The 21,933-nt window shown below is 41.7% G+C and overlaps 1 protein-coding gene across 4 annotated transcripts in view; it reads left to right on the top strand.

Annotated features, from left to right (window-relative positions):
- MSRB3 (methionine sulfoxide reductase B3) overlaps positions 1 to 20,392 on the top strand; it is an 88,193-nt gene extending 67,801 nt beyond the window's left edge. For all 4 annotated transcript variants that reach the window (XM_069852793.1, XM_069852784.1, XM_069852765.1 and 1 more), the window contains 2 exons: positions 12,447 to 12,544; positions 18,049 to 20,392. In XM_069852793.1, coding sequence (XP_069708894.1) covers positions 12,447 to 12,544; positions 18,049 to 18,213 — 263 coding nt within the window. In that variant the 3' untranslated portion in view covers positions 18,214 to 20,392. The remainder of the gene's footprint in view (positions 1 to 12,446; positions 12,545 to 18,048) is intronic.
- Positions 20,393 to 21,933: the final 1,541 nt, after the last annotated feature.

The following is a 21,933-nucleotide window of genomic DNA, read 5'->3' as shown; positions in this document are numbered from 1 at the left end:
TTTAGCAAGGCCTTTTTTAATCCCTCTTAAGCAACAACCCTTGTGCTTGTTTCGCCCCCCCATTCCAAGGACAAACCTGTGCTGCAACAGTTGTCATGTGTGAACTGTCCCAAGCGTGTGTCTGAGATGTCCAGTGAGAATGAATTCCATAGGGTAGGGAACTTACAGCTCTACATGAGCCCCTGACCCTTTGTCCAGAATATTTGAGACTACTACAATAACTGATAGTATCAGGATTCCTTTTTCTTAGGGGTATCCTATAATGAATCATTCAAGTGATATCTCTGATGGCTACTTGCACATCTCTGGCACCAGCTCTGTGTGAGTAAACAAGCACCAGACAGGCTCCACAAAATGTGAGCCCTTGCACACAAGAAAGTGCACAGCTTTCACAGATGCATCAGTACTTCTGTAAACTTAGTCATGCTCTACTTTTAATAATGACAATGCTACAGTTTTTGAACCCCCTCCCCCCCTTTTTTTTCCCCGTAGAAGCGGCTTTGCCATGCTACCCCTTCATACCCAGGTTTTCTTGACTGCAAGAGTAAGATTTAGCTGCTCATATAGGATTCTAAAAGGCTTAGGGGTAATGGAGTGAATTAAACATTTCTCTTCCAGCTGCTGCTGTTCACAACACTTCTGACAGTTAAAATACAGCACACATTCTCTTGTCTATTTAATATAAACAAATTGTATTTAAGTGGAGTCCAGAATCAATGCCAACTAGAAGGATTCAGACAGGCAGTTCAGATAGGAAACTAAGCAGTGTCCTAAATGTATATAAACGTAGTTTGCAGCCAGTTCAGCCTATGCAAGCAGCCCAATATGAAGCTGGACCAGGACTAGCTATCATTTAGGACTGAACCCTTTATCTATTAACATGGGTAAAATACCTAATAGGAAGGATTTAGCCTTACTTCTGCTTGCCAGGGAGGAAGCTAAATCTTAGGTTTTAACTTTATATCAATGACTCCTTGTATTTCGTTGTTAGTGGCTTGATTGCACTGGGCCCTGTGGGGTCCTACAATAATGCACATAATGAAGCATAAACAAACAACTTTCCAACTTTGCAAAAGGAAACCAGGCAATTAATTTTTTTTTTTAAATTGAGACTTCATTGAAAATGAAATAGCCCCCTCAGACCCACATGGTAGCTTCAGCAGCTGCCAACTCAGTTTGCACCTTAAAAGATAAAAGGAACAGGGCACAGGGAGTAAAAATGAAAACAGCTTCAGGTTGTTCAATTTCCTGTTTGTTTAAATTTGTCCTTCCTGACATGCAGATTCATCACACTCCTTTCCTGATGACTACTCCATTAGATTAGTTTAGTTAGGTATTCAGAGGGAGTTTTATCTTCTGACTCATAAAATTCTTGTTTTCCCCTAAGAATTTCCTTTGTCTGACTGGAATTTTATGTCTTTGTCGATTTAGCTGGACTCCTTGAAGAAGCTGCTTTCTAAATGACTCTGCTTTTGAGGTCTCCAAATGGTGTCTCAGGATCCAGCTCCGAGAGTGATTCCTGCTTTTCAGGAAAACTGATCCGTGCCAGCACTTTACTTCTGAACATTTTAATCAGAATTTTTCTTAATCTTTTTAAACTCTTCCTTTCCCAACAGTACTTCCCCTTGCTGCCCATGTCCTTTCCACGTGTGTGCTTCAGAATATTTTTGTCCACTTCTGAAAATGCACCCTGTTGGCTCTGAGTGCAGCCTGCAAGCCTATCCCATCAGGTTTTCATCACTCCCTGACTATAAAGCAGAGAAGCTAAGGTTACGAGTATATTGGACCATTTAGCAGTTGATGAGAAATGCCTTTGTCTATCCCTTCCACGTCTTTTTTTTAGTCCTTTGGGAGGAGGGTGAGTGCCAGGTTAGGCTGGAGCCCTGGTGTGTGCTTCTTTGAAGGGTTCTGTGAATTGAAGGTAATGCTTTTTGACATGTGAGCTCGAGAAGTGTATGGAGCGATTGTAGTGCCAGCTCGTCTGCTTACACAAGAGCTTCGCCTGCTGTCCTTTCCCTCTTCGTGTGAAACGATAGCACTTGGCTGCCCTTGGCCATTGGAGCTCGGTGGTACCTCTGGATGTCTTTGAACTGGAGGGAACAACAGAATGGCACCCTGCTTATTTTCTAGAAGTTTGGGTGAAAAGGAGCAGAAAAGAACTGGTCACCTACCCTGGTTTTAGTGCCTTTTCTCCACCCCAGGATCGCAGTGTTGGACTTAAGGCTGGAGCTCCCAGATAGATGCCCTGAAACGCAGCTTCCCAAGACCATGTGTGTCTGCATGCGGGTGCCTTCCCCAGAATCTTTGCTGATGAGATCAGCAGGTGGAGACAAGAACAAGGCTTTGCGCTGCCACCAGTCCCTGCTCCCCCATCCTAAGGCAGCGACCTGGCTGCAGGACTCCCCTTCCTCACCCCCCACTCCTCTCTCGCTCCGGTGGCTTTCCTGACCCTCAGCGTGCACAGCCTTTCCAGAGGCAGCAGAGAGGGGGAACAGTGGGGATGTTACACATCCCCTTCTCTTAGAATTGTGGAATTGTTAAGGTTGTAAAAGACCTCTGAGATCATTGAGTCCAACTGTCAGCCCAACACCGCTGTGCTTACTAAATCATCTCCCAAACTGCCATGTCCGCACATTTTTTGCACACCTCCAGGGATGGAGACTTTGCCACTTCCCTGGGCAGCCTGTTCTAATGTTTGACCACTGTTTCATTAAAGAATTTTTTCCTTATATCTGTTTCTAAACCTCCCTTGGTGCAACTTGAGGCCATTTCTCTCATGTTACCACTTGTGATAGTATCATAGAATCATAAAACGGTTTGAGTTGGAAGAGACTTTAAAGATCATCTAATTCCACCCCCCAACATGGGTAGGGATGCCTCCCACTAGATCAGGCTGCTCAAAGTCCCATCCAACCTGGCCTTGAACGCTTACAGGGATGGGGCAGCCACAACTTAGCTTGTATCAGTGTCTGGGTAGCCTGTATCAGTGTCTCACCACTCTCATTGTGAAGAAATTCTTCCTTATGTCTAGTCTAATTCTGCCCCTCTCTGATTTATAGCACTAGTCCTATCACTACAAGCCTTTACAAAAAAAAAACCTCCCCAGCTTTCCTGGAGCCCTTTCAGGTACTGGAAGGTCGCTAAAAAGTCCCCTAGGAGCCTTCTCTTCTCCAGGCTGAACAACCCCAACACTCTCAGCCTTGTTGCTTGGAAAAAAAGACCAGCACCCTCATCACTACAACCTCCTTTCAAGCAGTTGTAAACAGTGATAAGGTCTCCCCTCAGCCTCCTTTTCTCCAGACTGAACAACCCCAGTTCCCTTAGCTGCTCCTCATAGGACTTTTTCTTCAGACCTTTCACCAGCTCCGTTGCCCTCCTCTGGACACGATCCAGCACCTAAACAACCTCCATGTATTAAGGGAACCCAAACTGATCACAGTATTTGAGATGCAGCCTCACCAGTGCCAAGTACAGGGGGACAATCACTTCCTTAGTCCTGGTGGCCGAACCATATCTGATACAAGCTAGGATGCTCTTGGCCTTCTTGCCATTTCCTTTCTCTTCTCCTCCTCAGTTTGCATTTGGGAGATGCCCACTTTCGGTGTTCAAAGGGTTCGAGCAGCTGGCATTCCTGAAGGCCCAGGGAAACGTAAATATAGCACAGCCCACAGCGTTACAGAAGAGAGTATCCAAAGAGTGTCTATAGCTGAGGATGTGAACTGCAGCTACAGCTGGTCTAGTGCTGAGGGAGGCACTGTGTGATGGAGGCAACTCCGTACAAGTATGGAGTGTTCTCCTTGAGATACTGAAAGCATCTGTTAGAGGACTGCATGCCCACTGCTGGCATCCAGTGTTGTGCACATTGGCCCATTTCCTTTTCTCTGACTCTATCGTCTCATATTCCTCCTCTTTCTTGTTGCATCCGGTTTCTTTTCTAAGCGGAGTACTCTGCTTTACATATTTCTTTACCTAGAGTAGCATCAAAGAAACCGTAAAGTGAGTTAGGGTTTATAAACCAATACTATTTGTTTGCAAAAACATCTAGTGAATATAATTGTCTTCCGCTGTGACCATTTGTACTGTGCCTAATTCCAAAAGCTCTTAGCTTAGGTGGAAAATTACTTCCATGCCTTGGGCAGTTTGTGTTCGATACATTCATTTTATTTAAATTATTTATTCAAGTAAAAAATATAACAGAGGGCTAATCCAGAAGAAAAAGAAGAAATCCAAGACACAGTCGTGTAAGGAGTAGTGCAGGCATCTGAGAAAATAAGAGCCCTCTGCTGAGCCAATCTGCACAGCAGCCATACAAGAGCTTGCTCAGGCTTTGGGTGATTCCAGAGGCAAGCTGGGCTTCCCACAGCAGCGCCTTAAAGGAGAACAGTTCCTCATGAGATTGTTTTTAAGCAGTTTGCTGTTTCTTTCCTCAGACTGTGTCACCAGCTTCATAGTATGGCTATGAGAAGTTTTCCTTTGAAATCTTTCTTGAAAGAAAATATGGGGTTTAGCAGAAAGGGTATGCTTTGCTTTAGAAACTGTGACAGAAAGCAGAACAGAAGGTGAACATTATAATCTGAAATACGAACTTTTCCATTTCAGTAGTTTCAGTTTTCAGAAGTTTTCAAGTACAGGTCAAGTTTTCCACAGAAAACTTAAAGTAAAAGGAGTGTGTGGGAGTGTGTGTGCACATGTATATTGTTTTTGTCAGGCTTTTCTGTGAAGAAAGGTCTTTATTTTCTAGTCAGTATTATTACCTACCTCCTTTTGTTTGCATAGGAGGTTGTTAAAAAGATTTAAACCTCTCCCCCAACCCAACATTAACTCCAAACAATCTAACCCCACAAATCATTTCTTGTTTCTGCTTTTAGAATTTTCTCCGGTGCCTACAGATGCTGTTGCATCCTTTTGCCCCTGACAGTGCAGTGTTCAACCATGTCTTGTAGAGCCAAAGTCTAAGGCACAGGTCAATGTAAAGCTACCCCAAGTACCAGGTCCAAGGTGGCAAAAGTATCTCAGAAGTCTTTGCATGAAACCACAGTGAGTAGCTTCTGCACTTTCAAGGTGAAGGAGGGCTTCATGGCAAGGTTCCTTGCAGGGCTTGATAAGCCTGTAGCTTGTGATGAGATGTTCCTGCAGTGGGATGAAAATTCTGCTCTGGAAATGTATCTGTTTTAAGGATTAGCTTAGTGGATAAGCTGTAATATTACACAAAGAAGAGAGGTTTGCTCCCCACTGCTTCGTGGTGGCATCAGAAGGAGCCGTACCTCAGCTTCCTGCAGAGTCTTGTCTTATGACCAAGTGGCCCTTAGAGCAGACCTGGTGGTTTGTGGCTCTGTCTCCACCCTGCTGTTCAGTACTCTATTCTGTCAGCCTTGGGCAGATGTTGCCATCTGCTAACTGATCCAGTCTTGGCCCAAATCTTGACAGAAGCTTTACTTGAGGGACAAGAAAATTATGTCCTTTCTTAGTTATTTGTGATCAAGTTCCCTCACCAAGAGATCTCATTCAATATCTAAAGTAAACAGAAGAAAGGGGACCTTTGTCTTTTTTTTGGTTTAATCGGTGTAATAACTCTTTCCCTTGTTTTAGAACTTTACAACTGCAATGAGAGACTGTTTGTCCAGCTGTAATGAGGAGGGTGCTTGTCTGCTAGAGTACTCAGTGCTGGAGGAATACTTAGTAGGAGAAATATAACTGCAAAAAGAAGACAATATATGCTAGGGGCTTTTTTAGTAAAACTAATTCTGTCAGATTTCCACCTCTGTAGTTTCAGTTTTAGTGTGTAACTGCATTTGGACAGCTCTTTAGAAACATTGTTTTCCAGACATGCATAACAATACTGCAGGCAGATATTTCAACAAACAACTTGTGGATGTTCATTACTTGAAACATCCCATGACAAATTTTTCAAATATGTACTTCATCTGTGACTGCTGTTCACTTCAATGCCAGATGCTGATTACAAAGTTGTATTGCTCTTTTTTTTTGTTTGTTTTAACTTTCTCTGTGAACACACTGCATTGGGATTCCAATTTTGTCAAATCACTTCCATTTTAAGGCCTGCCAGTTCTACTGCTATCCTGATTTACTCATCCTATATGAAAGCTTCAATTATTTTAGTGAACTGCACAGATAACTCATAGGTATACTGATTGCAGGATATTTTGCAATATATACATTTCTTTTACCAGTACTGTTTTTGGAAGGAAAACAAAAACATTTATTCAAAGTTGAATACTTTGGACTGAGGTTACTAGGTCAACAGTAAATTTTAAAAACTATTTGAGATATTTCTTGTTGGCATTTTAAAATTATAGCTCAAGGTTACACTGCTTCACATGATTCTGTTTGGTTCCTTTGATGCTGAAGATCTACAGCTGACTTATGTGTAAGATATATTTTTTAAAAACATTAACCATGATTTAAAGTAACAAGAGACACTGTTCAGATGAGGGCAGAAACTCATCCTTTGGGAGGAAGTGAGTTAGGTTCAGTAGTTTTGTTGAACCTGAACCAAGAAAGAAGCCTTGGTAACTCAATCTTTCCAAGAAGACTTGAGGAAGATCTTAGCTCCTGCGTACCTGTTGATTTTAGCAGTAGCCCAGACACTGAAAATATCAAGAGTGTTTCAGAAGGCTCTAAAACAGCTGGCTTGTATTTAGCCGTATTTTAGAGTGCAGTGAAAGAACTAAGGAAGCAGCTAGGGCAGTAGTGGTATTGTGATATAGTCATTAATTGCTGAAGAGTGCAGACCCCATGCTTTCATTGCTCAAGAGATGTCAGGGGCAGTCTCCTTCTGAAAAATTCAGATGTCAAATGAAATTGTAGATGTGAAGTTTCAGATCTCCCTTAACAATCATTTTAAACAAATATGACCTGCACCCACTAACGAAGGAATAAATCTGTATTGCATATGCTGTTTCATAGTAAGTTGTTTTGATACTTAGAGTGCTGTAGTGGAAGAAAACAAATACTACCTTTATTTATGGCTTTCACTTTTTTATTTCCCAAGTGAGAGACATAAAGAAAAAAACAGATGATGATTGTCTTGTAAAGCTGTTAGAAATGTGAAGGCCCTTCAGCTTTACAGCAGTTTCAAAGCAGAAGCTTTATTACCTTTTTTCTTAATTCTATGCGCTTTATGTTTTTACACAGACATTTCTTAGTGAAGATAAATGATGAGACTCTAACTTAAAAAGCCTTTGGGTTTTCATTAATCCGCATTAGGTTAAAAGGGAATCAGAATTCTAAAAATACAGCACATCAGAGAAACAAGGTATTTTTCAGGTCAAGGTCCTCTCTTCCATCTGGTGCCATTTGGTAGTTCTAACATCTTCCATCTCCCCCTATTTCTCCATCTGTAAATAACTCACTGAAGTAAATGCTTGGAATAATTACAGCAAAGAATGATAAAATGCAGGTTGAACTTAATCTCTTCGGGATCTCAAATGAAAAACATAACTACAGCCATCACAGTTATTGGAAAACTGTGGAGGTCTCCCGTTGGCAGGTGTATGAAATGGGAATAATGTCAGAGCATTAGATGCTTTGGGATTGCAGTTGTGCTGTTCAAAAAAAAATGTCAAAAGGCAAATTAGTTCAGAAGAGGGGGAAAAAATAGCCAAGCAGGGCTGATTTTCAAAAGCATCCTGATGTTTTGCTTCTGCAAGTAATTATAGACTCATATTTTAACGGTTAGATGCCTAAGTACTTGCATCCATTTGTTAGGAAGTTGAAGATCTAACTACAAAATGTGCGCAAACTTGCAGAACTGGAAGGTGGTTTGAGGTGCTTCTAAAACTGATCAATCAATCAACAGCTGGACTGCTTTCCAAAAGTTCATGGGAACAAAATGTTTCCTTTTTTTTTTTTTTTTTTTTGGCATGAGGTCAGCGTTGTCCCAGGAAAGAGTCCTGGAGTAGCCCACAAGAGGAGGTACTTTATAACCCCCTCAGTTAATGTGAAAGAAAGAATCTGCTCCTGTTGGGCTTTCATGTCTCAACCAGGAATGCACGAAGAGGGCTGGACCACAGGCACACAGTTTGCTGTTGCTGCCTTACTCAGGCATTACAACTACTCTCACATCTCAATTCAAGAAGGAGACAGACTTCAGTTTTTCAGCTGTCTGGAACTGCTGTGTGCTGGCTACCTGTGTTGTCATGATACCCACTTTGTGCCTGCTGCCTGTACAGGTGCTTACCTTAGGTGGCTTGTAAGGACTTAGTCAGGTACCTAGAACAGGAGGTCTGAAAGTGAGAAAGATGCCTCTTTTCAATGATTTGAAACCCTTTGCCCAGGGGTGCAAATGCAACGTCAAACATAGGTTGCCAAAGCCAGCATTTCTCTTCCTCCCACTGTTGCTGTCCAGGGCAGCATCAGGCCATCTCTGCTCTGAAGAAAGAATTCGTTGATGAGGAAAGAAGCATGCACCACGGTCTCCTCTGTGCCAGAATAGGGACTATTGTGAAAAAAAGAAAGATTTGGGTTTGGTGAGGGGATGTGGGGTTAATTTTAGAAATGCTTTCACAAAATATTTGGGGGATGTCCCAGAATGAGGAGGAATGGGACATGACTCAGTATGTGTGACACCCAGCAGCATAAGATCCTTTCTATTACTCATGCAGGATGGAGCGGAAAAGATCTGTCAGTAATGTTCATTTTACACATGGTTTTCACTTAAGTACTTGACAGAGGAAAGTTTCATTGCTTTATTTAGTGTATTTTAGATCCAAGAAAGGATCCTTGCTATATATCTGAAAAACTATTCATCTCTGTGTCTGACTTACTAATGTACCAGAAACTAGCCCTTAAGATATAGCAGCCTGACTCCCATGTAAAGGGTCATCAGAGTAAGCACAGACAACAGACTCTTATTTTAAAGCCCTTTTATGTTCTGTGTGATGCAAAGCGACTGTGAAAATAAGAATGCACATTTTAAATGCCTAGAACATGATAAAAACTGCTGTCCATTACTGTGTTGTACTCTCCCTCAAACTGAACTTTACATTCAAGGATAAATGTATTCACAAGTCTTAGCTGCTGTTCACACACACATACGTGCACGCATAAGTGCAAATGTCACTTGTTCACTTAGTGGGAGATCCTCCCCACCCCCATCTTGTCTCCTGCAATTACCCTCTGCCCCTTTCCTCCAGCAGCTATTTCTTCCTCGCTGTTATGTTTTACCATCCTTCAAAAGACAGTGTCCCCGCTCCTGCTGCCCATCAGCTGTGATGAGCTAGATCTCACAGAAAGCCCTCACCCACAGTGAGTTGAATTTTGGCACTAGGGTTTGCAAAGGGTCTCCTCCAGTGCTCTCTCTCTGCAGTGTAAGGGTTAGAAGATGTACTCTCTGAGCTCAGCAGAAGCAGAAGAGATCCAAGATGGTCTTCTTTCCCCACATTCCTGCAGAAGCAGGCCCTTTCCAAGCAGCCAGATAGCCTTCAAAGGCAGGAAGAGGCTTTCATGTGCAGCTAACATCAGTCTAAGATGTAGAGTACCATTTTGCAGCCTCACAGTGGGAAGGAGGCAGGCGCTCAGGAGGACAGGAGCAGAGGAGCAGCAGCCAGTGAGGCAGCAGGAGAAGGAGAAGGAGCCTGGGGTTTGCAAAGTGGATGCCACTGCTGGGTCATTCAGCGTTTACAAAGCAGAAGGATCATATAGAGACTCCACAGGAATCTGGTTGGCTTTCTATATCAGTGGGAGTTGCCTGATGTGCAGGCAAGCAGGCTGCTTCTACAGTTTGTTCCTGGCAGCTTTTGAAGTAGAGAAAATGGCCAGAGAAGGCTTAGCAAACTATCAAATGGGTTTTCCACTTTAGCTTAGGAGAGAGGAAATGAGACAGCAAAGGGGGATTGATTTTCCTGGTGAGTTTGGCTCATCAAGTCAATGAGCAGTTCGCTTGGCTTCCTCTCAAGGTCAGTGGAGTGACAGCATGTCTCACCGTCCTCATCAGGACCTTTTCTGCTGCAGCATTTTCTCAGTGTATGGTCGGCCACTGTAGAGTTACCAGTTTGTCACTGCAGGGCTAGTGCCTGTCCTGCCATGCTACTCAGCAAGAGATGCTGTGACTGAGAGTTAGAAGCCCACACTGTGGAGGCGCAGTCTGTTTATTAGTCCCTATCTTGGGGACCGTATGTGTCAGTGGTGGCGCCTTTGGAATGTGTGTCACATGTACCATGAACTGACAGCCAAAACTGCAGTCACTCCAATTGGGTACAAAGGCTACTTTAGGAGCTTGCCTGTTTATATATAGTTTCAGACTACTTCATTTTTTAGAAGTGCATGGAGTGCATCCAAAGCAAATAATTTTCTGTGGTGAATGGGAAGACCAAAAGGAAAAGTCTGGAGAAAGCAGGATGGATGGTCTTTCTTTAATGTCAAAGCTGACATAAACACGTCTCCTCCAAACCCTTCTCACAAGATAATTTTCTCAGCCAGACACAGATTGCTTCAATCTCTGTGTAGCAGCCTTTGAAGCTTCCCACTTATTGCTATTATGGAGGAGGCAGCGTTGTCTTTGAGAATTTCTGCAGTTCTGAAGTGTTCCTCCTCCAAAGGCTGTCACACAATCAGATAGTTAGTTACTCCGAACAGCTCCCTCTTTGGAACTTCTCTCCGTCACACAAGGGCAAACCAATATGCCTGTTTTGCAGAATTACTAAACTTAAAAAAATAAAAATGCTTCATTAAAAATATTCTGACCAGCTCTTTGTAAGGCCTCAATTTTTGTTAGGCAGAGGGCCAGCTAAGAAGATGACAAATGGTGTTGAAAAGGAGCCACCAATTAGGAGACATCAATTTTTCTGTCAACAGGATAACCCCTTTTGCAAAACTTGTCATATGTTTATTCCTGTTCTGTTTGTGAAGGCATTTGTATGGCAGGGATATTTTGCATGAGAGGAAGAATTTATAAATTGTTTTGTTATGGTTGTCATTGCTGCAGTGTTTTGAGTTCCTGTTTTGTGGGATATTTACCCTTTTCAGAGTTATTACTCATTGATCTGTCTGCTGTCTGTAACTCTTCCGCTTGCAATACTTCTTGGGAAAAAATTAGTCTACTTCCTTCTGCACCAAGTTCTAGAGTGGAAACACTTGTGATGGTAATAGGCACCCCGGGAGTGTAGGACTTGAGGCTTGCAAATGCCTTCAGGTTTCAGGCTTAGGAGTGCTACTATGTGTGTCTTCCCAAATGGAAGCAAAATGCAGTTCTGAGCATTTCTTTTTTGAAATTTATGTGTGTTATGTTTGCATGTTAATAAGTGTTCTTCTATGCTTAATGGTTTAATATGCAACTGAAGACATGCAGATTTTTTTTCCAGTTTACACTCTCTCCTTACCCACATTCAGGAAACCTGATAGCTTCCACATCTCTTTTTACTGTACAGGGAATTTACTCACTTTACTTATGGGAAGATGTACACATCCTTTTTTTCATCTTCATGTAGTGATTCACAGGTGCTGCAGTGTTTCTTAATAGCTTATCTCAAGTCACTTTTATGAAATCATCAGTAGCAAATGCTTAACAGAGATAAGAAGAAGAAAGAAGGAATTTCTCTATATATGGGCACGTGTGGGTAATGAGTATCTACTGGGACATTGAATGGACCTGCATTGGTTTTTACCCACACTGTGAAGACAGGTAGGCTCAGCATGGAATAGTTAGAGTGGAAAGTCATAATTTTGATGATAAGTGACCCTTACTGATAGATGATGTATACACGTCATCATCATCATGGTGTCAGGTCCTTCTGCTCTGTGTTGAACATATGTTAATGAGCGCAGTGGTTTTATCCTGGATGCAGAGCAAATACAGACCATCTACTGGTGTCTAATATAGGCCATGGCTGATCTGAAGCACTCATTACTGTTTTGAAATTAGACACAATAGTGGTCATCTCCCTGCCTCTGATGTGTGACAGTTCAGGGTCCTGAACATCCTTCTGGGTGTGACCATGCTTGGTGAAGGTAAAGGTTAAGGCAGGTTTGGGAGCTCTAAATTGCAACTTACTAACTCTTTTTTTAAGCACATTTACACTACAGAAGCAAATACACTTGTGTTCCATAAAGTCTCACTGTTTGTATTCAGGGTGAAATTTCTATTATTTTTAACTGACGATGAGGCTGGGTCTGGCTTACCCAGGCAACTGCCTTTGAGCCTGAGCTAAACTGCTACCATTGCTTGTGGTGGAGTGCAGGAATCTCTGTTGAGATGGAAGACAGGCAGCTAGTGGCAGCTTAGTCCTTGCCTGTAAACAGCTTTGTATTTGCGGGGGTAATTTTCCAAAGTACCCAAGTGATTTAGAATCCAAAATCTCCATTTCAGTTATTTCCCTGCTCTGGAGTGAGATAAACATTTTTCAGAGTGTGATTTTGTCTTGCTTTTTATGATGCCATCAGCCAACAAGATGCGCTCTTTTCTTACTTATCTTATTCCTTTTTTCCAGGTTGGCCTTCCTTCTATGATGTGATCAGTCCCGATGCAATTGCTTTCAATGATGATTTCTCCTATGGGATGCATCGGATTGAAATATCCTGCAGTCAGGTTAGTTTATAGCACACACAGACCATTCTGATCGCAAAGGCTGCAAAAATCATTAGAGTGTGCAGTACTTTCCCTAAGATTTGCAAACCTTTCAGTTCCATTAAATAGTAATCATTGTGAGAGAGCACAATGGATTGTAGGTATAACAGATGGGTGGAATGAGCTGAAGGCACTAAGGGCTCACTGTAATGCACATTGTTTTCCTGTGCGAGGTTTAACAGAGCAGATGTAAATGGTTGGACTCAGTGCTGAGCCTACAAAAATTGTCTTCCTGAAGAAGGTCTCTTCAAAGGAGCTTCTGAGCCTGAGCCTGGCTGACTGACTCCTCGTATGAGCAGTTGGGAGGGAAGTTGAAAGCAGTGGAGTGACTGTGTGCCAATTCCATCACTGTGCATTACTGTGCAGTGGTGCTAACTCATTCCCAACACTCATTCCTGGCATGGTCCTAATGGCTGGCTCAAACAATCCCATCTGCCATAATAATGAAGTCAGTAGTCATTCAAAACATGCCCAAATTTTCCGTTATCTGTATTGTACTACTTTCTCTCATCCTTTGTGTTACCCTCCTCTCTGTAAAAGAATGGCATAGTCATTACCTATCAAAGGGAGAACCTCTGTCTTGGTGTTTGGCAAATGTGCCCAGCAGTTTACAATCCTGTAGCGCCACATGTTCAGACTCCTCCAGAGAGAAGCAGCAGTTTCATTTGGGTTGTGAGAATTTGCTGTTCTTGCTCCAGGCAGTATTGGTGGAGGGATAACTGATTTCATCCCTGAAAATATGCATGTTTACCTGTCAGTTAGATCTCATATCATAGAATCATAGAATCATAGAATCATAGAATAACCAGGTTGGAAGAGACCCACCGGATCATCGAGTCCAACCATTCCTATCAAACACTAAACCATGACCCTCAGCACCTCGTCCACCCGTGCCTTAAACACCTCCAGGGAAGGTGAATCAACCACCTCCCTGGGCAGCCTGTTCCAGTGCCCAATGACCCTTTCTGTGAAGAATTTTTTCCTAGTGTCCATATATAAATGCTCAGAATGAGTTAAGAAGCATCCTAAAAGGAGGCAAGACTGTATTTATGGAGAATTAACTTCAACCTGGGTAGAGGGCCAAATTAGTGTGTCTGCTAGAATGTCATGTGTACTTCATAATTCTGTAGTTTTTACATTGATGATATGCTTTAAAAGACCTACTTAACACTTCTTGGGAACATTCATTCTCCTAAATTACGTAGTGAGCTAGTAATGGGACAGCAGACTGGGAATCTCGTGCTTTACCAGTGATTACTGGCATAATCAAAAATGCAACTTACTCTTCAGCTCTGCTTAGTAGGCTTGAACAGTGCTATAACCAGAGTGCTGCCAACCTGCTGAGGCTGTGTCTGCTGACACCGTTCAAGAGATGGCCAGAGATCCTGGTTTCACCTGAGAGAAGCCCAAGGCGGTCTGTGGTCAGGCCAAGGAATTTGAGAATGTCGTATACCTGTTGCCAAACAAAATAGCGTTAGCAGACCTGAGACCAGCAGCAGTCACATGCAGACACCATAAAATTAAAGCAAAACCAAACTAAAGCATTAAGAAAAAAATACAGCCAAGGTTGCTGTATAACCCAATGGCAACTTTTTACCAGCTGCTCCAACTTCCTGGGGCAATAACCCCACAGATGATCAAGTCACGGAGAAAAATAGCTTGAGGGGTGGTGAGCACCTTTGCAGCCACCGTTCAGCTCAGTTAATACTGCTGCATCGTGTATCCATAACAAAACCATTTCCTTCCCTACTTGGAGCCCTAGGAATGTGAATCACACATGCAGCTGGAAAAAAATGAGGTTTTACTGCAGCCTGGAAAGCAGTGGTATTTATATGGCAGGCCTTGGTAGGACTGAAGGGAAATAGCCTCTCCCACACCCAAAAGCTTACTAATCTTTTGCAGATGAAAAAGCAGTTGATTTTTCTTTGAAAGTCCTTCCACCTGTCTGAGAGAATAAAAAATCTCTTTTAATGTTCTCCATCACAGAAAGCAAACACTGGGGGAAAATTGCTGTAATATTAATCAAAGACATCCATGGGGTTATCCTAGAAACAAGTTTTATAGTGTCTTGTAAACACATCACCCTGGCTGTATTTAAAAGGTCAATGATTAGTGACAGGTAGAAGTTAATTACAAATGCATTTGAGCTATACTGTAAAACTGGTTGCATCTCTCTTATTTTTTCTCTTTCCTGCTTGAGAGTCCCTTCCCTTGAGTTCTCCCTAGCTATTATTTGTACCTGTACAAATCCATAAAATTCTATAGTCACAGAGCTCTGTTTGCACACTGATAGCTTGGATTCGGCTACAGCAGCTGACTGCAAGCTGCTTTCCATGCCTCGCAGCAGCGTATTAGAACCAGGAGGCTTGGGAGATCCAAGCATACTGACAGTCAGCAATGATCCCACCTTTCCTGCTCCAAAACACATACTTCAGGTGCTTTACTCTAACCATTTCACCATCCCAGTGCTTTCTGCCCAATGTATTTATATGCAAGGGTGCAACAGATGATTGTTTTTCTTCGGGAGGCTTTGCAGACATGTATATATGGCCTAGAAAAATGGTCAGCACCTATTATGTGTGGGGAAGATGTAAAATCAATTCGTCCTTTGTGCTCTCAGCTGAGGGCAAGGTTTCTTAGGCTGTGATACGAAGGATTGAATTACGTTTCTTTTCAGGGCAGATGAGTTATAGAGTCCTCCTCAGAGAGAATCACCACATAAATTTTTGGTGAGGGGTAATCTCAAAAGGTAACAAATTTTGCAGTAATACAATCCTGGTGTGATTCTGCCATCACAAGAAGGTGTAATGAGACTACCTTGGACTCTCGCACAGCTTCTCAGGTTTTGTGAGGAAAACCTTTTTGATAGATTGTGTTCGTAGTCTGTATGTTTGTGAGTATATTACTCCTGCAGACTGCTTCTCTCTACAATTTCTCTTGTTCTGTTTCTGCCCAGTGGAGAGGGCATGATTTATCTTTAGGTAAATGTTAATCTGGAAAAGATCTGTTTAACACTTCTAGCGAGGAGGTTTTGAAACATTCTCAGTTGAGATGAGATGATTTAATTAGGATGCTGAACATTTAGAAAAATATTCTCTCTGGGACACTTAAGTTTTTTTATTTTTTTTTCCTGAGCTATGGAAAAGCTTTATAATCAGGTGAAATACTTCATTGTAAGAGACTTCCCTCTAAGAAACATCTCAGGTTTTCTGCCCAAACTGCTTAAAAAAGGCCTTCAGCCTAAAGCAAAATGAAATAAAATAAGCTGTGGAGAATGGAGGAAAGGGTAGTAAGACAGCAATGTTTTAGGAAAGAACATCTTGGCTTGTATCAGAAACAGTGTGACCAACAGGACCAGGGAAGTGATTCTCCCCCGGTACTAAGCAGTGCCAAGGTTGCACCTCAAATACTGTGTTTAGTTTTGGGCCCCTCACTATAAGAAAGAGATTGAGGTCCTGGAGCATGTCCAGAGAAGAGCAATGAAGCTGGTGAAGGGGCTGAAGAACAAGTCTTACAGGGAGTGGCTAAGGGAGCTGTGGTTATTTAGCGTGGAGGAGGCTGAGGCGTGACCTTATTACTCTCCACAGCTATCTAAAAGGAGGTTGCAAAGAGGTGGGTGTTAGTCTCTTCTCCCAAGTGACAGGTGATAGGACAAGAGGGAACGGCATCAAGCTGCATCAGGCGAGGTTCAGATTGGACATTAGGAAAAATTTCTTCACGAAAAGGGTTCTTGGGCACTGGCACAGTCACCCAGGGAGGTGTTTAAAAGGCAGTTAGATGAATGGCTTAGGGATATGATTTAACAGTGGACAGGTATGGTTGTAGTTGATGTTCTCAAAGGTCTTTTCCAACCTAGTGATTCTATGATTCTGCTTCTCTGGAAGCCCGGAGCCTGCCCTGGGATGTGGCTGTGAGGGTGGGATCAATGGTGGGAGCACTGAAGCTTCGTGTGCTTGCTTGCCCTGCTACTGTAGTTGGTGAGGATTATTGTTTTAGCTGTGGAAGAGTTTCTGTCCCTCCTATCTCTCAGGCTTTCAGTCTGTTGAGGGAGTTTAACCCCAAGCCAGGACTTGACCTGCTTCTGCAAACACCCTTCTTACTGCTTTGGTGAGTTAAAGGTGGTAACAGCAGGAGAACATTGGCAAATTGTTAACTGCAGGGCAGAGAGATGCCATCACTAACTCATTCACAGTTTGGAATAATCAGCATTGCCTCTATGTATTTGGAATTTTATGAATTAATTAAACATTAAGAATAATTTGCAGTCCTTAATTTTTGCTGTCTAACTGCAAGCCCACGAGCAGCTCTGTGATCTCAGTTTCATCATTCCAGCTCTCACTGAGATCAGCTATGGACTTGAATGGCCAAGGCTCTTTAGTAAAGCAGAATGACTTTCCTGTTCAAGATAAATACTTCTCCAGTGCAAGGTTTTATTTTTTTATTTCTCATGGTAGGCTTATAAAATTGAACTTGTGGAATCTAAGTGACTAATTACAAGAGCTTACTATTATCCAGATAAGTTGTCAACCATGATAGTAATCCTCATTTTTGATCAGGATCAGCTGGATCAGCTTCTTCAGGATATTTTACTGTTCTGAAAATCAAGGGACTGTTACTTTACTTACACACTGGAGCAATAGTGTTCACCCTGAATATCACTGCAAGTATCTGAGGCTGCTTCATACAGAATCAAAGTGTCAACAGACCATCTGTAGTTTCATCTTCCTTACAAAAAGCAAATTCAGCATCATTCCTATTTATAAAAATTACTCCCAGCTAGAGATCATTGATTCAGAAGTATTTTACATATCTTCACTACAGGTCTTTTTCAATCACCTGTCCCTGTCTCGTAGCTATATATTGCAGACAGTAGGGTGAGATAAGTAGTGTATGAGGAGCAGAGGTGCACCCAGAAGGACCTTGATGCTCAGAAAATGGCAAAGAAAAAAAAAATGAGTAGGAGGGTGTACTGCAAAGAATATCTTCACTGCTTTAGGTTCCATGCCAGAATCACCAAGGGTTTTAGTATTTTCTTATTGAGGGACATAGCAGAGGAGAGCCCAGTGCTCAGGCTGCCTCTTTCTTGCACAGCTGTCCTTACAGCAGTTAGTGAAATGTGGGCTGTGAAGCCCTCAACACCATATTTTTAAGGGAGCTCCTGCCATGAGATCATTATGCGAACAGGCAGCTTCTCAGAAATAGTGGCCCAACCAAACATACACAGTGGCACGATGGGAAACACGCAGGAAGTTTAGGCTTGAAGTCTCAGGGACCCATGGTTATCTCAGAAGATCATCTTCCTGGATCACTCCTGCAAATAAATGTAGCTTGTAAATCCCACTTGAAAGGGCAGCGTAGGCACCAATGCGCTTCCTTGGAAGTGGCTGCTAGACATTGCTTAACACCGCGGTGATGCCATCGAGCTGTGCAGAAACACAGTGATACTCATTTCTGTTTTGTTTCAGTGTGGTGCTCACCTGGGGCATATTTTTGATGATGGACCTCGTCCAACTGGCAAACGATACTGCACAAACTCTGCTTCACTATCTTTCAAGCCAGCAGACAAGAACAATGCCGGAGAAGGCAGTGGTAACGCCAGTCCTGCCCAAACAGGCAAAGCTGAGCTGTAGGACAAAACAAAGCCTGCAGAAAACTGTGTGGATCCCACACAGCTTACAAGGAATGTTTTCTAAGTTGCCTGCTCTCTTATATCTTAAGAATGTTTAAATGTATGAAAGCATTTTGCACCATCCTTCTTCACCTTTTCAGAACTGAGGCCTTGTTTGTGGGTGCATTTACTATATAATTGGATTGAAAAATAGATTGACTGACTCCACAGGTTTTATTTATCTTTTTTTTTTTGTGATTGCTTTGGGGAATCCTTAAATTGAGAGGCTTTGGCACCAGTAGCTATTAGTTTCTTCTTAGTGCTGTGTTACTCCAGGTTTGAACACTATTCCTTTTTGTGTGGGAGATGGGACTTGTGTTTATCTCCAGTCTATAGGAAAGTTCTGGGCATAAGAAAATCCTGAATTCCCAGCACATCTCTGCTCTGTTCTGACTTGCGAGGCATGTAGCCTTTGGTCATACGTATTCAGCCATCTCCCAGTATCAGCCGCACCCTATGAAAACTTGTACTTATGGCAGTTCCTTCCCAGCTAAGAGAGATGGATGAGATGTAAAGCCCACCCGTTGGCTAATTTACTGCCAAAATTTCAAGGGTGCGGTTGAAAGGACATAAACATTGTCTCAGCATCTATTTTCCCCCTTTGTTTGGTATTTAAGTCAAGGTCTTAACTCGTAAGTCTCACTTTTGCGGGCTACTAATGAGGCTTTGTCTTTTTGTGATTGTGACGCCCAATTCAGCAACTGTAGCTCAAATCTGAATTAAAGTTGAAATCTGCAGGGGGTAATTATATGCACAAGTGCAGAGATAAACTTGAGGAGTGAAGTAGATGAGGGATGACACTAGGCTCTTTATCTTGTCGGTTGCTACAAGGATTCAGAAACATGATGGTTTCTGCTAAAACGGAGTTTGGGAATGAATGCTGCAGAATGAGGGAGACCCTCCAGAAGTGTCCAGTTTTAAAGATTTGCTGATCTGGATGCATACTACCTACAAGGCTACAGTCTTTAATTTGTGTAATTAGGTGTAGGACATGAGTGAGGGAAGTGGTTTGAGAAACTAGTTTGAAAAAAACCTGTCAGAACTCTAGAAATTTTCATGTAGCAAAATTTGCTGTCCCATAGGATGTGTTTTTATGACTGCTGAATAAGATTTTGTTGAGCGTTTGTCTAAAGATGCGCATAATACTGTTCTTTAAGCTATTCTATACAGTATTTGCTAACACCACTTTGCCTTTAAGCATTGAGAGACTTAATGAATATAGTATTTACTTTTATTAGCAAACTTTGCAACTAACATATTTGGATCCAATTTTATTTTTAGTAGGAGCAAAGCAACCACTGATTTTTATGGAAGCAGGAGTAAGGATTTTATGTCAGTGATAACAAACATTCTCTGAAGTACAAACATCCTTCAGTTAAATATAGCTACTGTAAAAGCGTCCGGAATGATCAGAATTGCCTTTTTTTTCAGCAACATAAGAAAGACATGAAAAAAGCATACAATACCTTAACATGGAACAGATGCAAATAAGGATGATAAATATTTAGACCTAAAACACTTGGGGTTTGCTGTAGTGAGCACCTACCTACTCATCAGAATATTTGCCCAGATGTCATGCAAGGAATTGCTCATTGGCTACAGGAAAGGTTGTGCAGGCTGACCTTTAGTGTTTCAAGGCAGTCCGAGTTTCTCCTGGTTCTATTGTTTTCTATTAGTTTCTTTTAGAAGGATTGCTTTTATCCCTTGCTTTTATTTTAAGAAAAGTAGGTTTTTCTCTACCACATAAACATTAAAAAGGCAGCATCTATAAAAATGTGGTACATAGATGGGGTTTAATTCCAGGTTGCTATTGGATTTAAGCGTTATCAAATTTCAGTATATTCCTGCTTTATGTTAAAGAAATACATTACTTAAACTTCAGTGCACAGTAACGTAAGCTGTCCTACAGGAGATTTATTTTTGCAGGATATGGAGTGCAATGAAATGAGTCAATATGGTGAGGTGTATGTGATCTCTGGGAGTTAGACCATTTAACATAGGAAATGCATTGTTCTCTTTTATGTGCAAACTATGTACCACAGTACAAGGTAAGACAGATTTCCTTTTATTGCTCTTAGAAGATGCTAGTAAGGGCTAGTATTGAACTCTCCAAATTTTTTTCAGTCTGGTTATGATCATGACAGAGGAAATTTGGGAGCTGAACACAGGTATAGAATAATAGAATATTCCTGTATGTTTAAATTTTTCACTGTCTAGATGCTTATGAAAAAATGAATGCAAACTATGTAGAAATAGCAAACTATATTTTATAATACCTCTATTGTTACTCAGATGTTTAAATAGCATAACTTAAAATACCATGTCACACGTTATTTATATATACTATATATATATAAAATTGCACATTTTTTATATATATATAAGTACACAAACATATATTATCCAAATATAATTTTAGTTTTCAGTACCTTTTTAATAATTAAAATCTTTCCTTAAGAGAGTCCAATACTTTTAAGAAATCAAATATACATTTTGCAAATTAAATTTGTTTTCATATATTTGTTGTACACAAATATAAAATAAATTTCTTTATAAATAATTCTGTTCTGCTTCCTTATTTATCTGATTTCATGGCATCTGATTTCACCCCTAGCTGCAGCATCTCTTAAGGAACTTATTGTGAATATTATATAGCCAGGACTTCATCTCCATCAGGTTTCTGGTTGGAGCACAGCACTGCAAGGTAGCTGGTATCCTTCCTTTTAGGAGAATATCGCAAGCACGTGGGACCAGTAGAGAGGAGAAATATTTAGAGAAAGGCTCAGCTTTTGCTTTGCAGAAGTTTTGGACACTTCTGAAAGCCCCAGTGTGGGATGTGGTGAGTCACAGCTGTGCTGTAGGAGCTCCTTGGTGCCCAGGCTTTGTCTCCAGTTCAGGAATTTGGCTGGAAAGTTGGTTTTTGTCAAGGCTTCGTCTCTTAAGGCTCCGGGTTTGTAATGCCCCGTGGACAGGAGGTTTATGCCACTTGGTAGATCAGCTCTGCAATGGATTCTGAAGGATAGGTGCAAGAGAGGGGAAGAAGTTGCAGGCTGCTTTCAAATCAGCTTCCATGTTTGCGTTTGTGGGAACCAGATAATTATGTCAAAATTAATTTACTTGCTAATTGTTCTCCCACATTTCAGAGTAGATAGATGACACACTGAAGACTTGTTTTACATACACCCCACCACTTCAAACCCAGGGAAATTTCTAGTAAGAGATGCTCTTGCTGCTGCTCCTGCTGTTTCCTGGTGTGCCCTGGCCACAGGATGGGAGAAGCAGTGATGGCAGGATCAGTGAGATGAGGCCAGCTAACTAACCACTTTGTGATTCTTTTATCGTTGTAGATTTAGGACTTCCATATATTAAAGGAACCTTAACTGTAAGCCTTTTTCAAAAGGCACCAGTTCTCATACACTAAAAAAAAAAAAAGAGTGTGCGCATGTGAACTGGTTAATACTAGGACCACAGGGGCTATAGCATGTATTCTCCACATGGATGGTGGCAGGGTGACATCTGGATTTACACAGCAAAAAAATAACTCCTGCTTGTTGTGAAGCAATGCATTGGCCTCTTATTTGTACTCACAGGTAAGTGGTGTCTGAAGGCTCTGTCATCTCTCTGAATAAAAGGCAAGATAAAACTGAAGCTCACATCCTGCCTCCAGTGGCCCAGCTATAGT

Source organism: Phaenicophaeus curvirostris, chromosome 1 (genome assembly GCF_032191515.1).
Source record: "Phaenicophaeus curvirostris isolate KB17595 chromosome 1, BPBGC_Pcur_1.0, whole genome shotgun sequence".
NCBI classification, from domain to species: domain Eukaryota; kingdom Metazoa; phylum Chordata; class Aves; order Cuculiformes; family Cuculidae; genus Phaenicophaeus; species Phaenicophaeus curvirostris.
This window is presented reverse-complemented; position numbering and strand designations above follow the sequence as displayed.